At 41.9% G+C, this 27062-nt stretch overlaps 3 protein-coding genes across 7 annotated transcripts in view; 2 read left to right on the top strand and 1 right to left on the bottom strand.

Moving 5' to 3' along the window:
• Window positions 1-2754, top strand: part of PIGW (phosphatidylinositol glycan anchor biosynthesis class W) — a 3720-nt gene extending 966 nt beyond the window's left edge. The window contains exons 1-2 of one of the 3 annotated variants that reach the window (XM_075518239.1): window positions 351-481; window positions 1210-2754. In XM_075518239.1, coding sequence (XP_075374354.1) covers window positions 1224-2744 — 1521 coding nt within the window. In that variant the 5' untranslated portion in view covers window positions 351-481; window positions 1210-1223 and the 3' untranslated portion in view covers window positions 2745-2754. Of the gene's footprint in view, window positions 1-350; window positions 482-527; window positions 859-1209 lie in introns of those variants that run through there. The other 2 variants (XM_075518238.1, XM_075518240.1) reach the window with 2 other exon arrangements.
• Window positions 1-8181, bottom strand: part of LOC142417253 (uncharacterized) — an 8892-nt gene extending 711 nt beyond the window's left edge. Inside the window, exons 1-2 of the mRNA XM_075517755.1 lie at window positions 6954-8181; window positions 128-569 (exon numbers count right to left, since the gene is read on the bottom strand). Of these exons, the coding sequence (XP_075373870.1) occupies window positions 128-569; window positions 6954-7946 (1435 nt within the window). The 5' untranslated portion in view covers window positions 7947-8181. The remainder of the gene's footprint in view (window positions 1-127; window positions 570-6953) is intronic.
• GGNBP2 (gametogenetin binding protein 2) lies at window positions 4549-27062 on the top strand. 3 transcript variants are annotated; one of them, XM_075518236.1, is made up of 13 exons: window positions 4549-4866; window positions 12188-12268; window positions 14333-14586; window positions 15564-15662; window positions 18813-18926; window positions 20614-20823; window positions 21842-22016; window positions 23549-23743; window positions 24386-24536; window positions 24711-24836; window positions 24918-25069; window positions 25469-25717; window positions 26430-27062. In XM_075518236.1, the coding sequence occupies exons 2-13, from the start codon at window positions 12188-12190 to the stop codon at window positions 26631-26633; spliced, it is 2010 nt and encodes a 669-aa protein (XP_075374351.1). In that variant the 5' UTR covers window positions 4549-4866; the 3' UTR covers window positions 26634-27062. The 3 variants fall into 3 exon arrangements, with proteins under 3 accessions (XP_075374351.1, XP_075374350.1, XP_075374349.1); XM_075518235.1 differs by lacking the exon at window positions 4549-4866 and adding an exon at window positions 8180-8301 and having other exon boundaries at window positions 20614-20817; XM_075518234.1 differs by lacking the exon at window positions 4549-4866 and adding an exon at window positions 8180-8301 and having other exon boundaries at window positions 26430-27061.

Genomic DNA, 27062 nt, shown 5'->3' with positions numbered 1-27062 from the left:
CGGAGGAGGCGGAGCCGGGGCGGGGGCTGCCGACGGCGGCAACAGCCGGTGGAGAATCGGGCGGAGCGGAACGGCAGGCTGCTTCCCGCTGGCGAAAGTGCGGGCGGGGAGCGCGGCCGGCGTTTACCTGCGGGCGGGACAAGGGGGGAAGCGCTGCGGAGCCGCGGCGGGGCGGGCCGGGCCGGGCCGGGCCCCGGCAGCAGCCGCGCTAACGGCGGTGCGCCGGGGAACGGAGCCGGCAGCGCCGTGCGGTGGGGAAGGGAAGGGAAGGGAAGGGAAGGGAAGGGAAGGGGGCTGGGGCGCCGAGGGCAAGAGGTTAATTCGCACCGGGTCCTGCGGGCTTGCTTCCTCGCCCCGCCGCCACCTCGGCCTCTGCAGGGGACGGCAGCGTTGAAATGCGGGTTCGTTCCCCCCCGACATCCATTTCCCGCCGGCTGCTGCAGTGCCGGGCCCCCGGGAGCCGGCCCCGCTCCCGACACGGGTAAGCTCTGCCGCCTCTGCGTGGGGAAGCGGCTGTCCGGGTTGTGCGAGCGAGTGGGGTTAGCTGCCAAGGCCGTGTGCTGCCCACGCTGCGGGTTAAACAAACAAAACGGCAATTTTGACTTTCTAATTAACGCTTTTTACATCTAACATGCATTCTCTTGAAACAGGTCCCACAGGGCTGGGTAGGAGCACTCGGGACTGGGACTTTTTTAACAAGGCAGGTCTGTTGCAAGTGGGGATTTTAGCGGCTGGTTTTACTGCACACTCTCTGCTGACCAGGCAACAGAAACTTCATTAGCATCACATTTTTACATTCCCGTTTCATTTACGCTATAGAGAATATGACTAAGTATATTCTACAGAGCAGGCCATACGGTAAGATTATTCACAATGTGAATATTCAACAGAGTATTTGATATTCAGAGAGCTTCAGCAAAAAATATGTTAAGAATCTTGTTGGAACCCAGCATGATTTGTAGTGCTGGAACTGGGTCAGGTCTTGCAAGTGCCTGTGCCTCCGCTCGTTCCCCAGGCTGCGGCTGAGTGCCAGCGTCTGCAGCGCCGGGGCTGCTGTTCCGTGTTCTTTAAATCGAAGAGTAACCGAAAGAGAGATGATTTTTGAAATCAATGTATGTTTTAATGAACCGGTACATAAGATTCATTTTTGATGACGTTCTAAGAGCCCTGTTTTACACAACTAACTCAAGTTCACGTTTGTGTTTTCAGAGGAAGAAAGAAGAATGTCACAAAAACACCTGAAAGAAGCCTTTATCAGCAACTTAAACGGAACTAGTTTGCTGGAAATTTCACTAGGCTTGTCTCTGGCTCCTCTCTGCCTGCTTTGCAGAGGGCTCCTCTTGATTTTATATTACCTGCACTATGGGAAACCTTTAAGTTCAAGGAAACACAGCCTGCTGCTAGACTTCCTCGTGCTAGTATCTCCTCTCCTATTCTCCTGTACAGTCTTGTCTCCAATCATCTTTTTCGTGCCAACTATCATTGCAGCCTTCTGTGCCGGAATATTTTCTAAAATATACAGCCGAAGAAAACATAAGACCAGAGTGCCTTTTAGGCAAATTGTGAAAGACTTCCAGGAGACGTACTTGGATCCAGAATACATTCCAGCCATAACTGTGTTTCGCGTTTATGTCAATGTGTTGACATCGATCAGCATTTTAGCAGTGGATTTCCCGCAGTATCCAAGGCGATATGCCAAAGCCGAGACCTATGGAACAGGAGTTATGGATCTAGGGGTTGGAGCTTTTATTTTTGGTAATGCTCTCGTTTGTCCTGAAGTTAGACAAAAGTCTTATGTGACACAACCAAAATTTTCCAGTCTGGCCAGGCAGTTCTTTTCCGTTTGGCCGTTGATTTTTCTTGGCGTTGGACGACTGCTTACTGTTAAATCTATTGAGTATCATGAACACACTTCAGAGTATGGAGTGCACTGGAATTTTTTCTTTACCTTAGCATTTGTGAGGCTTGCAGCATCTCTACTTCTAGCCATATTTCCAAAAAATAATTCTTGGATCATTGCTATAAATCTCGCTGTACTTTACCAGCTTATTCTTAACACTACCTCTCTGAAGACGTTTATCTTGCATGGGAGCAACAGCAGAGATACTAGGGTTGGCTTTTTAAATGCCAACAGGGAAGGACTGCTCTCTCTTTTTGGATATCTAGCCATATATATGGCGAGCGTCCAAGTGGGGCTCTGGCTGCTGAAGTGCAGAAACTCAGTCAAAGGCTGGATTGAAGCAGCTTGTCTCTTACTGCTGACGGTTCTCGTGCTCTTCGTATTTCTTCACGTGTCGCAAGCATACGCGGACCCCGTGTCCCGCCGGATGGCTAACTTATCCTACTGCATATGGGTGGTTGCTCACTGTCTGACTTTCTTTATCTGTTTTGTAGTGACTGATCTCGCGTTGGTGTTCACAAAGCTTCTTGTGAAGGGGTCCAGCGTGCCCTGTTGCTGGAACGCTGTAAAGCCCCCTGACACCAGCACAAAGCATGAAACGGAGGCTGTGCCTGGCGGAAGGGAAGGCAAGCTGTCGCACACTTGCCTGATTAGCGCTATTAATAAAAATCAATTACTCTTTTTCTTGCTGGCAAATGTTATGACTGGTACTGTGAATATACTGATAGACACAATCCACAGCAAGACTGCGTTTACGTTATGTATACTACACTTGTATATGTTTTTTAACTGTTTAATTATGTATATATTGCATGCCAAAAATATAGTATTAAAGTTTTGGTGATTCTACTCCATCTTAAGTGGACTAGTTGAACTTTGTTTGCTGTAGTTGAATGATGGTATTTGAATGGAAAAATTAGTATTTTTCCTGTATGTATTGCAATAATTTGTAATTTAGTAGAGCTTTTTATGATTTAGTGTTGATTATTTTTTTAATGGTTTGTTTTACCAAATTGTACAGTCAATTCTGTTACCTGTTGGAGTTGTCACACATTTTCCTGAAAACTTAGTTTTTGAGATTGTTTGCTGAATACTCCTGCTGCTCCTACAAACACTCGTGCAGAAGAGGAACACTGTATTTACAGTCAGCGAAGTGTGTTCATACCCAACTGCTGGCAGAATTAGATAACAATGTATAGAGTAGAATTCAGATGAAAAGTAAGAAAATGAATAATTACAGAGAGACTTAGCTGTGTCAAGATTTACCTAGTTAAGGCCCTTGCATAAATAATAGATAAGAATAATTCTTTATATAAAATGTATTGAATAAGTGGATACTTAAAAATGTTTTGGCCTCAGTCCTGCAAAGATTTATGCATATGCTTGACTTTGATGGGAGTAATTGTATGTGGAATGTTAATCATATACTGAAATCTAAATTAGCCCTTGAATTAAAGCTAAATTTTATTTTCATCCTCAGTGATGAATATAAATGAAGACCCTAGATAAAGTGTGATGCTCTGAAGGATAAAACTCAACGGCAGATGAATTCATAAAGCAGTTGTTGGAATTTGTGGTGCAGATAACAAGAGCAGCAAAGCCTTTTGTAAGAAAATACAAAGATCCAAACCCAATTCACCCCCAGCCTGCACACCAACATGTTGTGACAGCTCATCTTTAGGAACGCTGTAAAATACAGTCTCCAGCTTTACTTTGAAAGTACTCAAGGCCCACCTACTTATCTATAAAATTATTTTAAACAGCAGCTTATTTAGTATTGTATTTTGACAGCAGAGATGTCTTCAAGTGGGAACAATCTGTATTAATTTTTATTAGCAAACAAACAATGTGCAAATGGAAAGAAGCATGATGCAGTCAGGGTACCGGCAGAGTATTGACAAGAGATGTTCTCAGGTTCTCTATCGCAGTATTCCTGCAAGCCCAGAGCAGAACACCCTCTTTGTTCACTTTCCTAACTGTGACAGTTCTTCCTGACCTCATTAAGTTGTTGAGAAGAGAAATACATTTAAAGATTGTGAGGAATTCAATAATGGGAGGTATAAATACTTAAGAAGCAGAATACAATAGATAGATGCCTCATGTCAGTGGATTTACAGCAGTGCACATGGGCCATATTTCATATTTCTCCTTGTCTATCAAATGTGATGAATCGTGAAACCTATGGAGATTAAGCCTCTAAATCAGATTCCTTAAGGCAGACATGCTGTGGAATATTCTTAAATTTATGAGGTTCTCTTAGCCATGGGCCAATGGAAGGGTGAAGTCTGAGGATTATAGGCTGTGGCCATGCTGATTTCATGCTTGTTTACTTCCAAGTTACAGCCACATTGTCTTCAGAATTAAAGAAAAACAGCCTGTATTATCCTGGGGACAAATGCAATTAATTGGCAACAACATCTTATAAACAGTTGTCACAGTTTATAGCAGAGCTTTCTGGTAACTGGTGTACGTATTTATTTTAAAACATTTCCTAGCCTTGCCTAGGGAAGAAAGGCCTCCATCATGAACTGAAGGGCACTACTCATTTATGCAAAATTACTCACGGATATTAATTTTTGAAATATTTGAAGCACAAGACCTGCAATGAGTTCTGCCTGTGAGCACAAGTCTATCAATGTGATTCAGAATTAAGGCATTAATTGGGCGTGACAAAGCAGAGTTGTGTCTGGACAAGCAGCAGACTATCTAGATGCCAACTCCATTTCATGAAGCAAAAAATTACGTGGGAGGTCTGCTGTGTCTGTGCAGGGCCCTGTTTGCTCCACACAGGCAGCAGAGTGGAGGGTACCAATTCCAGGGCTGGAGCTGCAGTTTGCAACAACAGAGCCTGCAAACCGAGGGGACTGTGGTGTACAAGTAACGACGAGAGCGAGAACAACCCGCTCTCTCAACAATGGCACGACACCGCATCATGAGGCCGTCTCCCGCTTTTAAAGCCGTATGAAGTGAGTTGTTCACCACTGAATTAATGAGAGACAATTAATTCTCATTGCTTATTGTCGATAATAAATGCGGCAAGCTCTGCCCTGAAGCAACGAGCATAGTTATTAATGCTGAATGTTTAGGCTATGAATAGATACAGATAATTAACCATGCCTCTGAAGGAACCAAGAAACGCAAGCAAGCATGCTTTGATCACAGAGTCTGTACGAGCAAACGGCACTGTAACGAGTTTGAAAAGATGCAAGAGGAGTTAACACTACGGCACTACTGTAGACGCTTTCTCCACACGCACCTCAATAGCTGTTAGCTCAGTGGCTGGTAGCAACAAGAACACCACATTTCATTTCACTTTGGGGTGTGTTTAGTAGCAAGCTTGTACAGATCAAAGATACATTTTAAAAAAATCAGAAACTTTGATTTAGCTGTTACACAATTAGTAAAGATTAGTTAAAGATATTTCAACTAGTAAGATTAAAATGGCTCAACTATAGCATGCCACCGACTTCAATAATAACAGTAAAGCAGAGGACTGGGAAAACATAAATTGTTTTGCCTTTGCTGCTTTAATTCCATGGAATGACCTTTTCAGGGCTGCACGATAGAAAAAATACGGTGGGAGAGTAGAGCTGATTACATTTATCCTTAACCTTGTTATTTGTAAAACATTAGTAGCTTCTTGCCAAATTTCATTATTTTTAAGGATCAACTCACTAGCATGCCTTCCCTTCCAACCCAGTAGTGTCTCTTTTGAAGTCAAATGTTACAATAAAGATTTCAGGCAGTACCCTATTTCAAAGCCATTATGTCCTAAAGAACAGGTATTTCTTCCAGGCAAAAGAGGGGCATGCAAATGAACAGCATGAAGGGGCTGTCTGTCTTTCCACTGTTTTGTAGATAGCAAGCAAGCTGCATGTTCTAGCAACTTAAAAAACCCCTTTTCCGTGGATAAAAATTATACGAAACGTAATGGTGCTTTTCATACGTAGTTTATCCGTGTGCACGCTCAGAATACAAAATTTGGGGTATTGCTGTTTTGTCGATGTGATTCAACCACCCTCTGGGAGTGGAGGGGCAGGCGTGACACAGGAGCCCGCACGCTGAATGGACCCTGTGAAGACAATGTTTGCTGGTGTGCTCACGATACGCTCATGTGAGAAACTATCCCTTGTTACAAAATGCCAGCTTTCTTTTTTGCCGAAGAAGAAAACCACAAAAATACACAAACTGCAAACTGTGCAGCGATGTGGCTCTGCACAATGTTTCCGGTAGAGATGTTGCATGATGAGTTCAAGTAAATTAACTCCTCCACTAAAGATGGTTCTTATACAGAAACAAGAAAAAAAAAATCCTGTTCCCTAATTGCCTCCCCTGCATTTTCTTGTGAGGACTTTAGTATCTGCGTACATAAATAACAAGAATGAACAGATCAACTGTATTATTTAATAGCTCAAGAAAGGCTATGGGGGTTTTTTTGGCTGCCTGAATTAAGCAGCCACAGGATTTCTAGTTGGTTGCACTAGGGTGCTGCAGAAGCCAACAGCCTTAAGTTAGAGACCGTAAGTCCAATTAAAGCCTGCCTACCTGGCATGTAATCAGGGCAGGGAAATCTGAGGCTGCACTTTGATGTTTGGGCTGCATCTGGTCTGCGCTCGGCTGCGTCTAGAGCAAAGCCTGCGCCGAGGCCCTTTCCACACACAGGCCCCGATGCTCTCCGGCCCTCTCCCACTCGAGGCAGCGACGGGTTTTCGTCGCGCCAACACTTCGGGGTTTAACCCCGCTGGCTCCCCCTCCCGCACCCCCTGCCTCCCCGCTCTCCCAACTGCACCTCGGCGGGGGCCGCTCGCAAACCGCCCTGGGGACAGCTCCTTATCTCCCACCATGGACACGGCGCCTTTCCGAGGCCAGGGCCCGGGCGCAGGCCCCGCGCCCCGCCGGCTCCTCAGCGCCGCGCCCCGGGGCGGGAAGGCGACGGCAGCGGCCGCCTCACGGGAGGGGAAGGCCCGAGGAGCCCCCGCGCCCGGCTCCCCCCGCCCCCGGGGCCAGGCCTCTACCGCGCCCCCGCCCTCAGGCCCCGGCGGGCCCGCCCTACCTCAGCCTCCCGCCCAGCGCGCTGGCCGCGACCCCCCGGACTCGCGGTCGAAGGCGCCGCTCCGGCCGTTGGTGAGAGGGGCCGCTCGGGCGGCCGAGCCGGCGGGGCAGGGGGGCACGGGAGGTAACGGGTGAGCGGGCGCCTCCTGCGGCCAGGCCCGGGGGCGGCGAGGCGGGGCCGCGGCCCGGGGGGGAGCGGCGGGGCTGCGGTCTCTCGCGAGAGGAGGGCGGGGCGGCCCGGGGCCGGGGCCGCCGCCTGTGGGGAGGGCTCGAGGAGGGGGAGAGGAAGGAGGCGGCTCTGTGGCGGAGCCCGGGGTGTCCGCCCGCCTGTCAGAGCGCCCGGGCCGCCGACTCGCGGAGGAGCCGGTAAAGGCCCGAGGGGGGCGAGGCGGCCGGTGGGGCCGCAGGGCAGGGCAGCGGCCCCGGCGGGGCTGAGGGGAGGCGGGAGGAAGAGGGAGGCCGGGAGCCGGCCCGCCGGCTGCCTCCGTTCGGGGCTGCCTCCCCGCCATCGCCGCCCCGGGCGGGGAGCCGCGCCGGCTGGAGGCCGGGCGAGGACAGGGAGGAAAGGGGTGGGTCTGCCCGCCGCGTCGCCCGGGCTGCAGCCCCCCGGCTCGCCCTCTTCCCCGGCCCGCCGGAGGGAGGTGGCGGCGGGCCCGCAGGCGGCGGCGCCGATCCCGGGCTGGCGCTGGAGCTGGGGAGCGGGAGGGCGGCGGGCCCCCTCCCCGCGGCTGCGGGGTGCGGCCCGCCAGCGGCTCGCCCGGGGGCAGAGGCGGCCCCGCTTCGCAGGTGCAGGCGCCCCCTCGCCCCGCCGCTGCTCCCCACCCTCCCTCCTTCCCCGGCCGCCGCGGGGCGGGACGGGGGCGGCGGAGAGCCGCAAACCCCGCTCCGGGCTGGGCGGGTCCCCCTTCGGCCTTCCTCCCCCGGCTGTGCCCGGCGGAGGGCCGGGTGCGCTCCTCCCCGCCGTCCCCTCCCTTTCTTCCATGTTATGTCGCATTTCCCAGCCTGCCCACCTCTCCCGTTCCCGGCCCGTAGTCTTTTTGAGTCCCTTCCAGGGCTGAAGCGGCGGGCAGGCTGCGCGCCCGGGCGTGGGCTGGGCGGCGGGGCCGGCGCTCGGCGTGGTGAATCAGGCGATGGGGTAAAACAGGCTTGTTCCCGGGCTGGTGAAAGTGTGCCGGGGAAGCGCGGCGGGTATTTACCTCCCCGGGGTTTGGCTGCTCGCAGGCTGGAGCTGGGAGGAAGCAGCAACAGCAGCAGAGATGGCGCGGCTGGTTGCAGTTTGCAGAGACGGGGAGGAGGAATTCCCTTTCGAGAAGAGGCAGATTCCCCTCTACATCGATGACACCCTCACGGTGAGTGCCTGCGCCCCGCGGAGCACCGGTGTCCCTTGCACCGCCCGCTTGCAACGTGTGCGGGCGGTGTGTTGCAATTCCCAGGCGAGGCCTTTTCCCTAGACAGGCCTCCTAGGCTCCTCCTTTGCTCCTGCAGCGTTAATCTTTGGGACTTTGCAACACTTCGGGTTAACAGCGCGTAATGTGGCAACTTTTTTATCTGATTCCCAACTCTAGAAACACGCAGACCGCGTAATGAGAAAGTTATTGCTGTGTTGGGGCCTGCGCGTAACTTGTTTTCAAGTGACAAGCGTGTCTCAGTGCCCAAGCCCGAATGTGGAGCAAAGCCATTTTTCAGTTAGTAAGGAAGGGAGCCATATTAACGTTAAAACCCAGGTTTACGACTAGGTAATTATTATGCTTTTAAATAGGCGAGAAAAGGCTAAAGGTGTTTTTGAAAGCTTTGGCTTAAAGTAAGGGTTATTGAATCTGTAATAATGTGCCGCTATGTCTACAGTAACAAATCTGAGAGAGTTTCCATTTCAGTGTGCTATTCTGAATTGAAAAACATGGGGGGCTTGCCATTTCCAGAAGATTCAGTGGAAAAATGAAGTAAATGCAGCTTGGAGGCTCGCTAGTCTCTCTTGTCTTCCTCACGTGTTTAGAGGAAGGCTAAGAAATTGCATCGTAGGTGAACGCAGAGCACATGAAAAAGAAAAAAAAAAACCCTAACTAGCCAGTTGTCGTTTGTCTTAATTCTTAAGGTGTGAAAATGTTGGGTTGGAAATAAAATTGGACTTAGGTAGTGTAATTGGATATCTTAATTATTTGTATTTGAATTCTGCTGCTGTGAGTGGTGTGACAGTAACTGCTGTTACTTTAAATGGTGTAAAATGCATGTGCTTTAAATTCCTATCTCATGTTTTAGTATGGGAGAATGCCTGGCTTGCATCGGCTAACTTGATCAACTTTGTAATGTAACTTCTTCCATCTTCCAGAACAAAACAATTGAGTATCTTCAGATGGTCTCTTTTAACCCTTCATCCCACTGTTAAAGGTTATCTATCTCAATCCCATCCGGTTTTGCTACATTTGAAGAAAGGGTCTGTGCTGTATTTTAGTTTTGATCATTTTAAATGCTGGCATATTATTAATTTACCAAGTATCATCACTGTTTTTTGGCTTTACATAGTCTGTCATCTCTGGTTAACTGTGCTTATACATTAGGCAAAGTTTTCCCTTAAGTTGTCCAAAGCAATATTTAGCTCTCCTAGAGTGGTTGATTACCTGGAAGACCCAGCACTGTGTAGGAATAGGGTAAGTTTGGGGTTTTTTGAAGTCTTGGCCGCGCCTTGAAAGTTATTGTGCCCGTCCATTCCCCATGTAGTTTTAAGATGTTAGATTTCTTTGTTTTGGTTTGGTTTTTGTCTCTCTCCTGGACTCCCTAGTAAAAACTACTCATTAGATTGTGTCAAGTAGGAGACTTGCCATGCTCTTGTTACCTTTGTTGTGTTTAATAGGTTGAGAGAGAGAGAGAGTGAAAATTCAGCTGTACCAGGCGCCAGGTAGATGACTTCAGCTGACCTAAAATTCCATTTGTGGTTTAGTTCCAGAATTTAACACCAGGCCCAAACTTTGTGCAATTGCACTATGTTGTTGCTCGCTATCCTTCTACTTCTTCACCAGAGGCGAGCCATACTCATGATTGAAGAGGTTTCTATAGCTGTAAATCAGTTTTGTATCCATCTGGATGAAAAGCATTTATACAAGTGCAAGTCATCCTCACCATGAAGAAATCTTATCTCAGGTCTATTTTTTTTTTCCCATTCTGTTACTGTTGTTACAAAGTACTCGGATTTCTAGGTGTTTTCTGCAGGCTTTTATTAAATAAATCTGCAGAAGCAAGTGAATGAACTCTTGGTTTCCTTGTCTCAGTCTTCTATAATTTATGTTTTAAATTCTTAATGAGAGCTATTGCAAGACATGCAGTTGCCTTCGAAACATAATTTTACATCTGCAGCATTATCTTTAAAAAATAGCAGTGTTTATTGATAGTAACTGGCTTCTGTTGACCTCTTTTCAAACTCAGGTTTTAAAAATAATGGGACTTCATTTCTGTTAGTCATCTGGAAGACTTAATCTATGCCTTAAATCTAGAGATAGTGAATCAGTGATTGCAAATTAGTGAATGAATGGCCTATAATGCTCTTAAGCTTGTAACGTTGCTTTGTAGTAGCATAGAAAGCTGTTTAGGTGCGACATGATACTGCTCCTCTAAATGAATTGTTCAGTGTCACAGTTCTCTGTTTCTTATGGCTCAACTAGAAATTAAAGGAAGTTCAAATATTTAACCCTTTTCATTTCTTAAGCAGTTTTTATGATTTCTAGAAGGCATTCCATTTGATGTGGTATTACGGGAATTTTTTCTTCCAGTTCAGGGTGTGATGGTGGTTGATGCTTAACCACTTAATAAAATCTCATCAGACACATGAATTAATTCAGTCTTTGATAATTTCAATCTGTTGTACAAAACACCTAAGGGTGTTGTCTGATAGTGGGAGATGAAGGCGAGGGGAAAAAAATACACAGATTTATCTCTTCTCTCTGTTATTAGCAGATAGAGCTTTTACTTTTGCATGTAGCTTATTCCCCACAGAAACATCACATTAGCAATGTAGGAAACCTGTAATTCTGCAGCAAAAACTTGTGCTGCTGCTTAGTCTGTATGGGTCAGGGGCAAGGGAAACTGGAAAAGAAATGCGTGAGAGGTCAGAACTAGCACTGACTGTGGCACTGTTCTGCACAAAGATAAGGCAGCTGTGCTAATGTTCCAATTCTAGCACATGTGAGATCAAAATATTGCCTTGTTTCTGGCCTTAGAGAATAGATGTTTATTCTGGAGCAATGTTGAGTGCCTGTAAAAGTAAATATATGAGTTCTCTGGAGGTAGTGTCAGCAATTATGAAGACAGCAGGGAATTCTGTCTTTACTAGACGACTGAGGAAAGGTAGAGGGAAGAAAAAGGATGAATTGGACAATTTTGTTTGGTGTTGATTGGTATTAGAGTTATTAACCAAAGTTATTTTGTCTTTCAGATTTTGAAATGAACTCTCAGTATTCATATTGATAAATGCTATATTTCTCAGTTTGGACAAAGAAGATCAACGAAGCCAGTCATTACTCATTTTTCTAGTTGGTTTCATTTTTCTCCAGGGTTGTAAAGTTGGATTTTTGACTCAAAATTATTTTGCTGATCCCGTCCCCTCCCCCCAAATTGCCCTCTTTGTTGCTCAGTAATTGGAAAAGAAATATTATTAATTGCTTACGAGTAGTCACATTGTTCTCTAGGCTTAACATCTTACTTTGAGCCTCTTGAGAGTTGCAGCTGCAATCATACAAAACAAAGTATACCTTGGAGTACCTTTTTGGGTTAATATGGTTTTAAATTAGCCTTTGAAGGAGTCGACTCAGTCATTAAACTGTTGTGACTGTTTCTTCATAGCTTTATAAATTGAGTTAGGCTGTTGGATCAATTTGGATCTCTGTGTGTTGAAATACAATTTTTTTTTTTAACTGAAACAATCTCAAGTCATGTAGATAATGGAACATCAGTATTTATGTTATACTTAGCAACTTTTGCTTTCTCTATAACAGCTATTTAAGAGTTGCCATTTATAAACTGCCTCTAGAACATTATATTCGTGAAGCATTTAGTTACTTTGCTGAAACATTCACTATCTTAAACTGTTGCTTTTATGCTTTCCCAAGCTTCCGACACTTATGTGAAAAGATCGAGCATTTAACATAAATTCTGTCTTGTTTCCCCCAAGAAAGTAAAATAAACTAATGCTCTGTTTGACTTTTTTCTGAAAGCTCTTTTTTTTTTTTTTCTCCTTCTCTTATATAGATGGTGATGGAATTTCCTGATAATGTGCTAAACCTTGATGGACATCAGAATAACGGTGCACAATTAAAACAGTTCATTCAGGTAAATACATCCTTCTGGTTTTTAAGAAGGCCACATATCAGATCTTGCTTTCCTTAGATTCGTGCTTGCGCTTCTCTCGGAGGTTGTCACTCCTGGACTGACTTAAAAGGCACGTCAGCACCTATATGCAATTACGTGTTGGTACCAAAGTACACCAGGTGCATTCATTTTGTGTATTTCACAGCATTTATTTCACTGTCTTGTCAGGAGGCAATTGCTGCGTATCTAGTTAGAATTGAGTCCTGTAAAAACAGGAGTCCTGGTCACTGCCAGTTTGTACTTAATGGAAACTACGGTTTCTAACTAAGTTTTGATTTTTTTTTTTTTTTAATACTTTTGAACTGCTTATTCAAGTAGAAGTGTGCATTGCTTAAGATTGAATTCTTATGATTAATACCATACCAAGATAGAAGTAATGCACCAGTTTATAGATTATATGTAGTTGAATAGTGAGAGATGGTTTTGCGGTGCCCCTGAAGCTGTAATAATAGAAACTTATCTGCTAACACTCTGGCAAATAACTGTAGCACTGTAACACCTGTAGCAACTAAAAAATTGTGTCACTTAATGTCCAAAGGAACAGGCTAGTTTGTTGATAGGCAGCTTGCACTTCTTCACGTGTGGTTTGACAGCAGCAGTTCAGACATATGCTGCGTATAAAGCATAGCTGTGTTGTGAAAATAGCTCGTTCCTGCTGTTGTCGTGACTAGTACTATTAATTACAGGAAGGAGGATTATTGCAGAGTGATATCACTTGTCAGATTATTTAATGTGCCTGCCTTTAAGAGCACAAACACTAAATGTTGTCTGATAATAGCTTTACTTTTCATAACGTATTACATAAAATGAGCTGAAAATATTTTCTCTTTTCAGTTGATGTATTTGCACGTTCCATGGGATTGATTAGTTTCGCTATGTTGTATGGTCTTTTCTTTCCCTAGAAATTGTGACAAGGCTATGTTAGGAGTGTTTAAGTGGCGTGATATGACAATAATACAGAAAATACCATCATGGCAAAATATTCCCTGTATAGATACAACTACGCTTACAAAGCTGTACTTTGTACAACCAGGGAATAATGACAATTAATACGCTGACGGGACTCTGCTTTTACAGATTATGTTGGAAAGTGTTAGTAGTGCTGGTAATCTACATGTAGATGTGTTGACTGGTGTGTGAGGAAGGGACTCTCTCTTCTGTATAGGTGTGCTAGTGGCAGTTCAGTGTTGATGAAGTCCAAGCCAGTAATTTAGCAGTTAGAAGAAGAAATAGAAGGGTATGTGCTTTGTGTGTGTATGTGTGCCTGGATGTGTTTGACAGAGGAACCAGGAGAAGCTCCTTAAATTGTTTATTGACAGAAGAAATATTAGAAGGTGTTCTCTTTAATGTTCTATTATTAGCACACGTTGAATGTTGGCTACTGAAGTAAAATGTTTCACCCTGAGTAGTAATGTGTGCTTTCTTTTAATTTCAGGTAGTAGAATTGTAATGTGAAATGGCATTTAGCCTTCCAGGAAAAAATATTGCTAAGTTGTCTTGGTCTGAACACAACAAGTTTGTTGTAAATGAGATTTCCATATATGCCAATGAGTGTCCAGGAATTTCCTTTCTATGTGCCAAAGATAAAATGAGTGTGAGTAGAAGATGAAAACTTGCAGAGTTGTATGTGAGACCCTTTACTAAAACATCTGTGCTGGGGTGGAGAAAAAAGGGCTTCCTGATAAGGACAGGGAGGTGTGCCATTTGTTCGGAAGCAGCATTTGCTGATTTGAGTGGTAGGAGGAGGGAACAAGAGGAGAGAAATATTAGCTTCCTTTCAGAGGGCAGACTGTAAGACTTGAAGCAGAATTGCTCCTATGATATTAGCGAGTGTGGTTTTGTTCGTACAGTAAGTATTTTAAGTGATCTACAGTAAGACAGTGACCTGAAACTCTGAGCACTGCGTACAGTTTCCACAAGTGTATTTTGATACGGAAATGCTGTTGAAGACGAAGGAGTCTTGAACAGTTCAAGATGTGTTTTTATTAATTTTTTAAAATTATTTCATTTCTTGTTCTTTTTTAGAGACATAGCATGCTTAAACAGCAGGATCTAAATATTGCCATGATGGTGACATCGCGTGAAGTTTTGAGTGCACTTTCTCAGCTGGTCCCGTGTGTTGGCTGTCGTCGTAGCGTGGAACGTCTGTTTTCTCAGCTTGTGGAGTCTGGAAATCCAGCACTTGAGCCCCTAACAGTAGGGCCGAAGGGGGTTCTTTCTGTAACTCGAAGCTGTATGACTGATGCAAAGAAGCTTTATACACTGTTTTATGTGCATGGGTAAGTGTCCTAGAACTGCTCAGATTATCCTTATCTGGGGAAAAGGAAAGCTAGCTTCTGCACGTTTGACTTTGCACCTTTCTTGGTGATACTAAATTATCGCAAGTTTGAATCTTATAGTACATACTTGTCTTTTACAGCCATGTTAAAGTAGCTATTGCCTAAACTGGGAAAAAACAAATCCAAAAGACCTAATCTTTCATATCATCAATTGCAACGTTATGATTGCAATTGAAAGATACCGATATTAAACGTTTAGTCGTTAATCTCAAGTAAGCACTGTGGGGTTTTCATCTCTGGAAGAAGACTGTTTTTTCACCCCACTACTTTGCATGTAAAAAATAAAATTAAAAAAAAAAAAATTAACGCCGCCAGCCCCTCCCCAAACTTTCTACTCTTGGGTAGAAAGGTAACACTGAGAAAGTTAAACCTTCTGAGTTTGGCTAGCACAATAAATAGCCTCAGTCTCAGTGCCATTTGTTTCTCAGCTGTCAGCAGACCAAACAGTGACTGCTCACCACAGTGTGCCTTTGCCTTCCGGTTGGCTTCAGCTCATTCTACTTCTTGCTCCAGTTAGCAGGCCAGTGAGCAGTAGGGAAGGTTAGTGCAGAGCTGGGGATATTGAGATTTGGAGGATGAGGTAACGTAACTTGATGAAGTGGTCTTAGTGGTTCCCTACACTTTTGAAATAGGTGTAATTGCTTGAGGTCTGTTATTTATGAAGTTATGCAATAGCTTTTTAGATGTGAGTTATCTTTATCTTGCTTGCTAGGATTTGTCTGGAAAAATCTATACTGTATTTTCCATGTGTACTGCAGGATTGTATGTTCTAAGAAGTAGAAATGGGGGACAGGAAGAAAGTTTTAGATTTAATGTTCATTAGCATACTTGTTTCTGATACATAAGTTGAATCAATCCCTTAAAAATTTCTCGGGATAACCATGTTTTCAGAATACTAAATTACTTTTTTTCCGTAGGTCCAAACTGAATGATATGATCGATGCAATTCCCAAAAGTAAGAAGAACAAGAGATGTCAATTACACTCCCTGGACACACACAAACCAAAACCTTTGGGGTAAGTTTGTGTTCAACATGCACAATTCAATCTAAAATACCGTAAGGAACCAAACTATTGATACCAATTCATTTTTAAGCATTGAGATAAATTCTTATGCTGTTACCTGTTTGCCAGAGTAGTAATCTCCAAGCTATTTGAATTATAGTGGACCCAAATAGTTGTGGGGGAGAGGAACAGAGTTTTGGGCAGTGTGCTGTAGGACATGAGCCTTTCTCAATAGGTTTTCATAAGAAGGTAGTTAGTCCTTTTTTGTGCAGTAAGAGTGACAGTCTTATCAGCAGGATGTTTAGTCCTTTCCCCACTGCCCTTGCTCACGCTTTATTGATTGGACAAAACTAGTGCAGTAACGTGTTCTGCCCTCCCAGCGCAAGATCTGTACTCCTTCCTCGGTGCGAGAGTTGTCCCTCTGCCCTCTGTCAGAGCGCTCTAAGGCAACTGGTGATGCTTTCATATAAAGTTTAAGGCTACTGTATGAAACCAGCTGTTTCCCAAACTTGCTTGTTAGTTCTAGCTGTTCCGTTTTTGCCTCTCGGCTTTTGGGTCTTTTACTTGGTGGTGGGGTGTTTTGTTTGGTTTTTGGTTTTTTGTATAAAAATATCCATGTTTAATTTCAAAACCAGTTGCCAAAATGCAACTTGGCCATTACAGACCAGTGCTGTCTGATGTGCTTTTCATATCTCATCGGACATAACTTGGAATATAGTCTGCTCAGGCCATGGATGGCTTCTGCATTGTCATATAAACAATGCTCTGGAAAGGCAAACTGGTTTTTGTGCTCTACACCAAAATGATTGATCAGCAGTTTTTCTCGCATTGAGGTGAAAGGGTACATGCTAAACAAATATACATCATTTTGCTTGGGATTATTAAAAATGCCTTGCACAACTGTTAGTAAAGGGCTTTATTGTGGTTGGGCTGCAGGGTTAAAACTAAAACTCTGTGAAATGTATTTTCTCAAAATGTGACAGCAGGTTTTGAATACACCAGTGAAAAAGATGCATATATGCCTCTGTGTCTTGAAGTTAAAATGGTTTACTCCAGCTGGTTAACCAGAAGAACACTCCTTGTAAATCTGTTATGGATTTGGGGAGGTTTTCTTGTTTGTGGGGTGGTTTTTATTTTTTTTTTTATATGATGACCAATAAATTAAACTATTATGCTTAGCTGGAGTGTCCAGGACCTTTTCTAGTCAGTTGTGTTCTGCTTCTGGTTAAGCATACAACCTGCAAAAGCTTGGTCATAGTTTCCAGTTGCAGGACATGTATTTTTCTATGCAGACTTGAGTCTCTTTGGGTTTCGATAAATCCCCTGAGATGCTAGGCATGTGGAATTTGACACTTGATTTTTACTTGTGCTGCTTGAGGATAGTGGTAGCTAATCATTATCTCCTGTTATATTTTGGTTACAAGCATTTCATATAATTAGTTTAAAGCTTATGTTACACAAGCAAAAGGTCATAGGGGTGTAGGGGTATATTTTATTTAAAATAAAGAAAATTCAAAGCATTATGAAAGTGTTAATTTTTTTTGCTTTGTTTTTAGTGAGATTAATCTTTTCTGTGTAAGAACGTATATCATGGAACCTGCACTTACCATTTTGGCAAGGCAGAACAATTCTGAAACTGAATGAATAGAGAGGAAAATGCTGCCTTTATTTCCTCAGTTCATGCTGGGATAAATCCCCTTAGTATTTTGAATGCTGGCAGGTTGATAGGGAATATGTAGAAGAGCAGTATTTTAATGTACTGCAAGGAAGGCTTTCAGCTTTATCTGATAACATGGCTTGTGGACAATCAGTGTAGTTTGCTAAAGAAACACGGCTTGCACTCTGCTTGCTCAGTCGATACCCATTTGTTATGCTACAGAAATGGTCGGGGTGTATCAGTACTGATATTTCTCCAAATAAATCTGTTGCCTTGAGTGGAAGCAAATACGCTAACAGCCTAGACATGGAGGCGTCAAATAGAATTGTCTTACAGAACAAATTTTATTTATCAACTTAGAGCTTCTGCTTGACTTCATTACAAGAAACTTCTTCAGATGAGTTGCGTCCGTTAGGCATTTTATACACACAAAAAAGGCTTTGAATTGTAATTGTATGCTTAATTATACAAGTTACGTAACTAGCTAATACCACTTGAGAGGTACCTCACGTCCTCAGTTTCAATGTGCCTGGTTTATGGCTACGCGGTTCCATTTGGGGCTAAGGAGCATTTTAACCTCTCATAAATGCAAGCCATATGATCTGGCAAAGTAGATAACAGCATACATAAATACTCTTGAGGAGCTAATTATTAAATAGGAGTGCTTCTTTCCCTGTTTTCCTGCTCTGTTGTATCCATACATAAGCTTAAACAGAAATGACCGTTCTGATAAAATGTCAAGTGTAGACAAGCCTGTAAGTAAACATGACTTGCTATTTAAAGTTTGTTCTTTGCTCTGTAAGTGTACTTTTAGCATATGCAAATGTGTGTTGTAAAGTGTTTTTTTTCTTAACACATTTTGGAAACTTAATGTAGGGTGTTTTATGATTTCTTATGGTGGTAGATATGTGGAAGTTTGGGGTTTTTGTTTTGCTTTTTTCTCTGGATTTTTGGTTTGGTTTGGTTTTTTTAGTAAGTCGTCATATGAAATTTAATCTACCAGAAGTATTAAAACTTGTATATGTTTATACTTAAGGTAATATTCTGAAAAAAATTACTACTGGCTTAAAAAGTCATTATGAATCTGGGTTTATAAGCACAGACAGCAAAATTTGTATCTCATGTCTGACCCTAACTTTACTGGAAGTTAAGGCTTAGCCTATAAAGGATTCAGAGTCAATTAAGGAACATGGTAGCATTTTCATAGCATTTGTTTAGGAAAAAGAACTAGTTCGTAATATATATGGTATAGGTTTAAAAAAATGTTTTTTAATACTATGTGACAGTGAAGGGAGCAGTAGCACACTCAGTACAGAGAAATTAAGTGCAGATAAGAAAAATAGTGAAGACAGCAGGAAGGAGGAGAGCAAGTGTAGCATCACTTTCCACTATGGACCTTTCCAGGGAGCAGTCAGGTAAACTAACGATGCTTTATTTTGCTTCTCTTCTAAACCCCTAGCAGGATAATATACAGTCTTTTGTTTCTTATGATTTTTTTTTTGCAGGGGCTGTTGGATGGATGTGTGGGAGCTCATGTCCCAGGAATGCAGGGATGAAGTAGTTTTAATTGACTCTAGTTGTCTTTTAGAAACGTTAGAAACCTATCTACGAAAACACAGGTATGTTAACAGACACACACCTTCATTTTGAGGAATACGCGCTGCATTTTTTTGTGAATCAAAATGTGTGTAGAGTTCACACAGTGTTTAAAAGTGTAGAGGATTCTTCTGGTACCCTTCTAAAACTGAAGATCTAAGCTTCATGGTGACAGAGAACCTTGCCAGATTGTGTTGTAACAGTTGGTGAAATATTCTTTGCGTTTTACCTATTGTTCCGGGTTATGGTAGGGGAAATGCGGAGACCTCAGATGAAGTCATAGCTATTTGTCTTAATTTTTTTTGGTTAGGATTAAATTATGATTTACAGTTTGATGCATTAAAACTGTGTATATTCTTTCACTCTTTCACAAGTAGCCTACTCTGTTTGGGACTATGCCTTCTTCTAGGTTTTCGGGGAGCATGTGCAATTTCCAAATAATGCAAACTAAACTAATAGGAGCAGATTTTAGGCTTGGTGTTGCTTGTAAATTACTGTTTTAAAACAGTTGTTTATGACTTAGTAGTGCTAGTGCTATTAGGTCTCTCTCGCACGGGAAAAACAGGCCACTAAATTATTGTTGCGTGTGTACGGTAGCTACCGTGCTGATTAAAAAGTTTTAATTTCCAGTAGTCTCAAGGTTCTGATATAAACTGTGGGGGCACAGATGGGTGCGGGGGTGGTGGTGGTGTGGAAATAACACTTTGGAAACAAAATAACTTGAATCTCCTGTGATATTAAACATGGTGTTGGCAGCGTTCCTGATGCTAACCTGCAATAATATTACTGTTTTCTTTCCTTTCACCACAGAAACTAGCCATTTATCATAGTTCTATCAAACATCAAAATATGTTTGACTTAGTGTTGTCAAGTGACTGGACAAACTAGGAAAGGGAAAAACACCATCCAGAGATGGCATGAAGAGCCAGCTTTTCAAGCTGAAAGCTGAAATGTGAGCAGCTTGTCTGACTTGCATTTTTAGAATAATACAGCAAGAGATTTTGTAGCTTCTTGAAGATTACTTCCTCTTATAAAATGGAATGAGCTTAATTTGGTTGTATTTTAATTATAACAGACTTCGTAACTATACTCTTCTCATATTAGTTATCTGAGCTGTCACGTATTTAAATTGAATCCATTGTGTTATAAATAAACCTTGTTTGGCTATCTGTGCAGTAATCTAATAATTCAAAATACGTTTAAAGGTGCTTGTGGTGGAAACATCGCTCTTACACAGCAGGCAACAGTGGAAACTTTTTTTTCTTATTGCTTATCACTCACTTGAGTATACTTTAAATAATTGCTGTAAAGTAACTTGGAGTGTGTTACTTGAGAGGAATTTTGTCCTGGCTTGTACTAATGATTCAGTTTGTTCACTATTAGATTTCTGATCTTTGAACAAATACGGAATTGCATATCCGTACAGGAATTTCTTCATATTAACAATTAGCCTGATTTATGCCTTGGAGCATGAAAGTTGATATCCAGACTTGTAATATACGATAGGTAGTATAATACATATAGTAAACTTACGTGGCTTACAGCCAAGGTCTTACTATTTTACTTTTTGAAGTAACAGAAACCTTATGTGACCTAGTTTAAATATAGCATGCACTATTAAATAGCTCAGTATATTATAACTTAGACGAAGCGGGTCTAAATTTCTGCTTGAATAAGAATTCAGTTCTGTTATGTTCTGTTTTAACACAGGTTTTGCACTGACTGCAAAAACAAAGTACTTCGGGCATACAATATTCTTATTGGTGAGCTCGACTGCAGCAAAGAAAAGGGCTACTGTGCTGCACTTTACGAGGGTTTGCGTTGCTGTCCCCATGAACGTCATATACATGTATGCTGTGAAACAGATTTCATCGCACACCTATTGGGTCGAGCTGAACCAGAGTTCGCAGGAGGGTATGAGTATGTAATTTGCTAGAGTGGGCTATCTAGCGCTTTGCTTCTTTATTTTATTATTGAATGTATTTTGCAAAAGTGATTTTTGCCTCCTTGCTGCATAATAAACTTCTGAATATAAATATTCATATTGAAGTAGACTTTCAAGATAGCGCTTCCAAGTAGCGGAGATTTTGTATGTGCTTTTGACTTTAAAGTGCATTTAACTCTGAAGGCAAGACTGAAAGAAATTGCCAAATGTCTTCTAGTTCATTTGTTCACTCACTAGGGCTGCCTGCTTTTTCATTGAGGTGTTCAAAATATGCGAAATAGAAAGAGAACCTGGGTTGGCAGTTTTACCAAGTGCCAAGTGTTCGATTTAGTTTTGTCGCCATTTGTATATTCTAGTAATTTCTGAACCTGTTTTAGCATCTTAAAAGCTTCCAATGAAAAATACAATTCTGAACCCAGTATCTTCAGAACTCAATCGTAACTGTTTGATTAGGAGGGTAAATCCTTTTATAATGATTTTTCCTTAATAGACTATAGATACAGATTAATACTGACATTTTTTTACTTTGTACGGTAAGTAACGTATAAACTTCTATGTGTGTTTATTCAGCTTCAGTTAACTGACACATAAATGTCTAGGAAGCTGCAATATTTGCTATATAAACTCAATACAGATTCTAGGAGACAAAAGAATGGCTGCATCTCTTTGGCACTAAAACTCTGCTGATCCCTCCTAGGAGGAGCAAGCAGAGACTGATGGGGCAACACCTTCAGACGTCCCAGGTTGGAAGGCATAGTGCAGCTTAACGGTGCCACGCACAGATTAGCATGGCAGGAATGTAGTGGTGGTTTTGACCTGGTCCTTTCTATTTTGCATCCGCATGCAGCACAGCAGAACTCGATTTAAAAAGCTGTTCATGCAAACATATCTTCAGTTGTACATAAAGAAAATACATCATTGAGCTGCTTTGATTTCTTGGTAGACTTCCAGCTACTTTAACCATACTATACTTTGGTTCAACTCTTCCTTTAGACGAAGAGAAAGGCATGCTAAGACAATAGACATAGCCCAAGAAGAAGTTTTGACCTGCCTGGGTATTCATCTTTATGAAAGATTACATCGAATCTGGCAAAAGTTGCGGGCTGAGGAACAAACGTGGCAGATGCTTTTTTACCTAGGTGTTGATGCTTTACGCAAAAGCTTTGAGGTAAAAATCAAATTTTATCTAACTTGTGTTTGAATTGCTATAGTAACTGTGCATTTTCACTAAAATTATTTTTCTGCTTTCTGCTAACGTTGGGCTGGAAGGAGCTTCAAGGGTGTTGCGTTCAATCCCTTGTTCACTGCAGGCAACAGTTGTGTAATATCAATGCATAGCACAACTGAGTTGCGTTCTGATGTGAAGTCTGCTGGAACATAAAAGATTGAGGCTTGCTTTTACTTTCCAAGCTGCACATTACGCTGGATCTTCTGTGGTTTTAATTCACAGTGAAGGTATTTCTACCTGATAGCGTTTAAAGTAGCTCTGGCTACAACAGTTTTTATTTGGCTTATTGGTAAAAATGGAGGCTGTGCTTTTGAATTACAAACACAACTGCTAACTCTTGCATTCAGCATGTTCCAAGTGCACTCTGTAATCCTGTGGGATCTTGAACTTCAGACAGAACTCCATGGAGTTCTTTCAGCATAGGCCAATAGTATACTTCCCCTTCGGTATGACATAGATCTTTTTTGTTATGTTTATCTTCCATTCATAATGACTGTCCTCTCTAAAAACTTCTAAAACATCAGAGAAGGAGGAACAAAATCAGTTTGGGAAAGATCATAGTGGAACCCTAATCTAGTTAGTTCTTGGAATTTTTTACAAGCAATTTTTTTAAAGACTTAGAATGCTATGGAAGTGGCATTGGGCTGGGTACAGCCCAATGGTTTTGTCTTGGTGTTTTTTTTAATCTAGTAAAGTACGGTGTTGAAAATTCATTGACACTGTAAAACTCAGGTAATTATACTGGTATGCAAGGTTGGCTATGAATTTGAAGTACAGAACTGTTCTAAGGTGAGTGGGAATGATGATGTCTCATTTTGACTTAAGGAGTTCCCAGAGTGACCTGGGGGGAAAAAAAAACCCCCACACACAAAAACCCAAAACAAACCCTGTGAATTCAGTTTTACCTCTGTAGGAGCATTGATCCAGAATAGTTTACTAGTTTAACTGTATTCTTGGAACTTTGTATGTAGACGTGCCATTATGATATTTGCTCTAAATTTAATACTAAGGAACATATTTAGATGCTTCCTATATTTTGAGAAACGGCTACACTTTAAAATCGGACTGCCTAGAAAATCAGTTACATTTTTCACTGGTTACCCTAGACAAAGAACTGCAGGAATTCTGTAGCAGTAGTTCTAATGTGGGTTTTTGTGCTTCTTTATTAAACAATCAGAGTTTCTACCATGTAAACAGATCCAAAAATGCATTCAAGTCCACAACTTTTCACTGAGAACTGCAAATCTGGGCCATAAGTTACACGCAGTGCTCCCCCCATGCGTGTATCTTCTCCAGCAATCTAAATTTAGTGACTAAATCTGGATAGGCATTTTTCCTCTATAGTCAATAGTTGTGTTGCTGGGACTTTATTATAAAAAGCACTTACCAGCTATTTTCCTCTTCCTTTTTTATAAATGTAAAAGCTTGAATTGTGTTAACATCTATAAATAGATCTAACCTCTTATAAACAGATGGCTGTGGAAAAAGTACAGGGTATTAGTCGATTGGAACAGCTCTGTGAAGAATTTTCAGAAGAAGAAAGAGTGCGAGAGCTTAAACAAGAGAAGAAGCGCCAAAAACGAAAGAACAGACGGAAAAATAAGTGTGTGTGTGAGATCCCTACTCCTTTGCAGGCAACAGAAGAGAAGGAAATAAATCAAGCAAAGGTAAACATTGGTAGCTGCGGCTTTTTGCTGGTGTGAAATAACTATATTTCTAATTTGGTGCTTCACTCATCAGCTCACTGTTCCATGTTAGAATTCTTGAGAGGTTTTTAGTGTATCTCAGTTTTGGGAACTAGTTTTTGATCGCTAGTGGAATTTAATACTTTTTCAGATTCGTACAGTCTTTTTGTAAAGTAGTTGCCTGGCACTCCTTAGCTTTTGGGGGTTTGGTGGGGTTTTAAAAAAAAAAAAGTCCTAAATCTAGGGGGTCAGGTTATGCCAGAATGTTTTTCAACTATCATTTCTTAAAGATCACTTAGAATATAGGAATTCAAATGCTAGTTGCAGACAATTACTATTGAATTTTTGGAGAGGAGAAAGCTATAATTGACTGAGTAAGGGCAATTATTATTCTGGATCTCTTGACCGAACTTAATGGGCTAACTGTAGGTCACATTATTGTGGGGAAAGTAGTGGGGTTGTTTTTTAGTTGTCTTGTACTTCTGAAGAATTATAGGCAGTGCTGTGGCTGTTACCAGTGTCAGCTGTGTTTTTTTTTTTTTTCTTGTGAAAAGAGTATCCTTTATAAAGATACTGGCTGAGCTACTTTCAGTACTTGCAAGTATTTTTTGGTTTTGTTTTCAGGAAAATTCGAACTTCACGGAAAGTAGTTGCAAAGCCTGTGGTAGCACCGAAGAAGCTAACAATTGTGTAGAAGTAATTGTTACTAATGAAAGCACTTCTTGCACCTGTCCTAGTAGTGGTACCCTATTAGGTTCACCTAAAATCAAGAAAGGTATGTTAAATGTCATTATTTTTCATTTTTAAAAACATTGACCATTTATGGGGTAAACAGTGCTCGGCTGTTTTTAAAAGTAACTTTTTTCTAAGAATTCTTTCTTGTTAGAGGCATAACTAAAAAATATGCAACAGCTACTGTAGATTACCGTAACTTTTCACTTCGTCTCAGGTTTATCTCCGCATTGCAATGGTAGTGATTGCGGCTATTCATCTAGCATGGAGGGCAGCGAAACAGGATCTCGAGAGGGATCGGATGTGGCCTGCACTGAAGGCATTTGCAACCACGATGAAAATGGTAGGTCTGGTAAGAACGTAATAGTGGTTTAGTATCCGCAAAACGTAAGTATCTGAGAAGAAAATTCCCTGTCTTTTGCAGGAGATGATTCGTGTGTCCATCGCTGTGATGACAAAGAGGAGGATGGAGATAGCTGTGTGGAATGTTGGGCTAATTCGGAAGAGAATAACACAAAAGGCAAAAACAAAAAGAAGAAAAAGAAAAGTAAAACTTTGAAGTGTGAGAATGAACATGTAAGGAACATAGCTATTCCAAAATGCTTATTTAAATGCATATGTTTTAAAGTCATTACAAAAGCATTTCAGTTGTGACTAATGCTGTAAACGGGGTAACAAGGATCTTCTGTTACGTCTCCATCCAAGTTTTGAAATCGAGGTCCTTCCTAGAATAGGTTGTGGCGGAAGGAGTCTCTTCTCTCCTGTGTTCCTAAGCATGTGCACTTTTGCACACTCTCGGTGAATTAACATGCCATTCCCCCCTCCTCCCCAGGCCCACATATATATTTTTTTAAATGTATCCTTGCTCTTTTTTTTGAACTTTTCCTTTCCTCTTTCCCTCTGCTTCCACCTGAAACCTGAATGTTTCAGGTTTAACACTGCTCGTAGTTCATTACAGGCTATTTTCAATTTTAGATTCAGAAACTTGGAAGCTGTATGGCAGATCCAGGTAACAGAGAGACCTCAGGAAATATTATGCACACAGAGTTTCATCGCGACAAGACCAAAGACACACATGCTGAAAGCTGCTGTAGCTCAGAAAAAAGCGGGCAGCAGTTGCCTTGGTTTGACCATATGAAAAATGTGTCACAGTTTGCAGAACCTACAGAAATGTCACTTGTTCCTGATACTGGAAAAGGTGCCAAGAGCTTAGTGGAACTCCTTGTAAGTAACCACTTACTTTGAATTTTAGGTCGCGGCATACTGCTTTAAATCCTCGGGATTGAGGATGGGGTTTAGAACTCAAATCGCACTGCAGAACTGTTACAAGGGAGAACGTAACTCAACCTGAGATTCATAGCTTACTTTCCCAGTGTTTTGTTTGTTTGCTTTTGCATGTTCTCTGTAAAGTATATAACCCAGATGCTTTGCAGGGGAGGAGAAATTGCCTGTCACTGGAATGCAAGTGACAGGACTTGTGTGATAAATATTCATTATCAAGGATCGTATTATTCCATAAAATGAAGCGGGCATTATTGCTGCCTTCATGCCTCAAATGTTACTTGCTACTATAGGCTCCTTGGACGACTTTCTTCTCTCTCCCTTTCCTTCCCTTCTTCTTCTCCTTGCTTTACATTCTTGTTTTTTTTCTTTTTTAAACTCTGATAAAAGCCATCCTCTTTCAATGGAAATGTGCTAAGACTCTGAAGCTTATTCTGGTAGCTTTCATGACTGTATAGGCTGCCTCTTACCCAGAAACTAGCAGAGCGTTGTGTGTGAGTCGGGTGACTGGATTAGCCAGCTGAGACTTGTGGTGTCGCGACACGAAGGCCGCGTCTGTCTCCAGAGGAACTGTAGACAACGCGTCCAGTGGGCAGAGGTGTACTGCACAGGAAGGGCAATGCCTGAGTTCTTAAATGCCTGTTTTCATTTGTAGGATGAGTCTGAATGCACTTCTGATGAGGAAATCTTTATCTCACAAGATGAAATACAGTCCTTTATGGCAAACAACAAGTCTTTTTACAGCAATAGAGAACAATACCGACAGCATCTGAAGGAGAAATTTAATAAATACTGCCGCTTAAATGATCACAAGAGGCCCATTTGTAATGGTTGGTTGACAACGGCTGGAGCGAACTAAATACAATAAAATAGCTCTGTCTTTCACTGAAATTCTCAAGATGACTACTGCGCCTTCTCTTTCAAAAACTTAATTTAGTGACTTATGGCAAAATTTTATCTTAAATTAATGTGATTCTTTTTTTTTCTTGGTTTTTTGGGGAGGCTGGTGGAGGTGATTTCATTAATTTTGTTCTTTCTTCAGGCTTGTATCTTTAGTTGAGTAGCTGTGCAAGCCTCTCATAATTTAAGCCATCTCTTTTCATTAAATGTTTCTCTTACTGTGAGACTTACAAAAAGCAAACTAGTGGCAAAGTAATGTTGTACCTATAATTCTGTACAGAATGACAATGAGCTGAATATAAGATTTTACAAAGTAGACATCCATTTGCAAAATGTTTTGGATGTAATATGTTAAAGCGCAATGTGCAAAATTTAAATAAAGAATATT

The sequence above is a fragment of the Mycteria americana genome, chromosome 15 (assembly GCF_035582795.1).
Source record: "Mycteria americana isolate JAX WOST 10 ecotype Jacksonville Zoo and Gardens chromosome 15, USCA_MyAme_1.0, whole genome shotgun sequence".
In the NCBI taxonomy this organism is placed as follows: Eukaryota; Metazoa; Chordata; class Aves; order Ciconiiformes; family Ciconiidae; genus Mycteria; species Mycteria americana.
Note: the sequence above shows the minus strand (reverse complement) of the source record. Positions and strands in the feature narration are given on the sequence as shown.

Coding starts and splice junctions, on each gene's coding strand:
- GGNBP2 (XM_075518234.1), top strand. CDS start 8,209: ATGGCGCGGCTGGTTGCAGTTTGCAGAGACGGGGAGGAGGAATTCCCT. Junction 23,744..24,385: donor AGGAAATAAATCAAGCAAAG/GTAAACATTGGT, acceptor TTTTGTTTTCAG/GAAAATTCGAACTTCACGGA. Junction 25,718..26,429: donor AGAGCTTAGTGGAACTCCTT/GTAAGTAACCAC, acceptor TTTCATTTGTAG/GATGAGTCTGAATGCACTTC.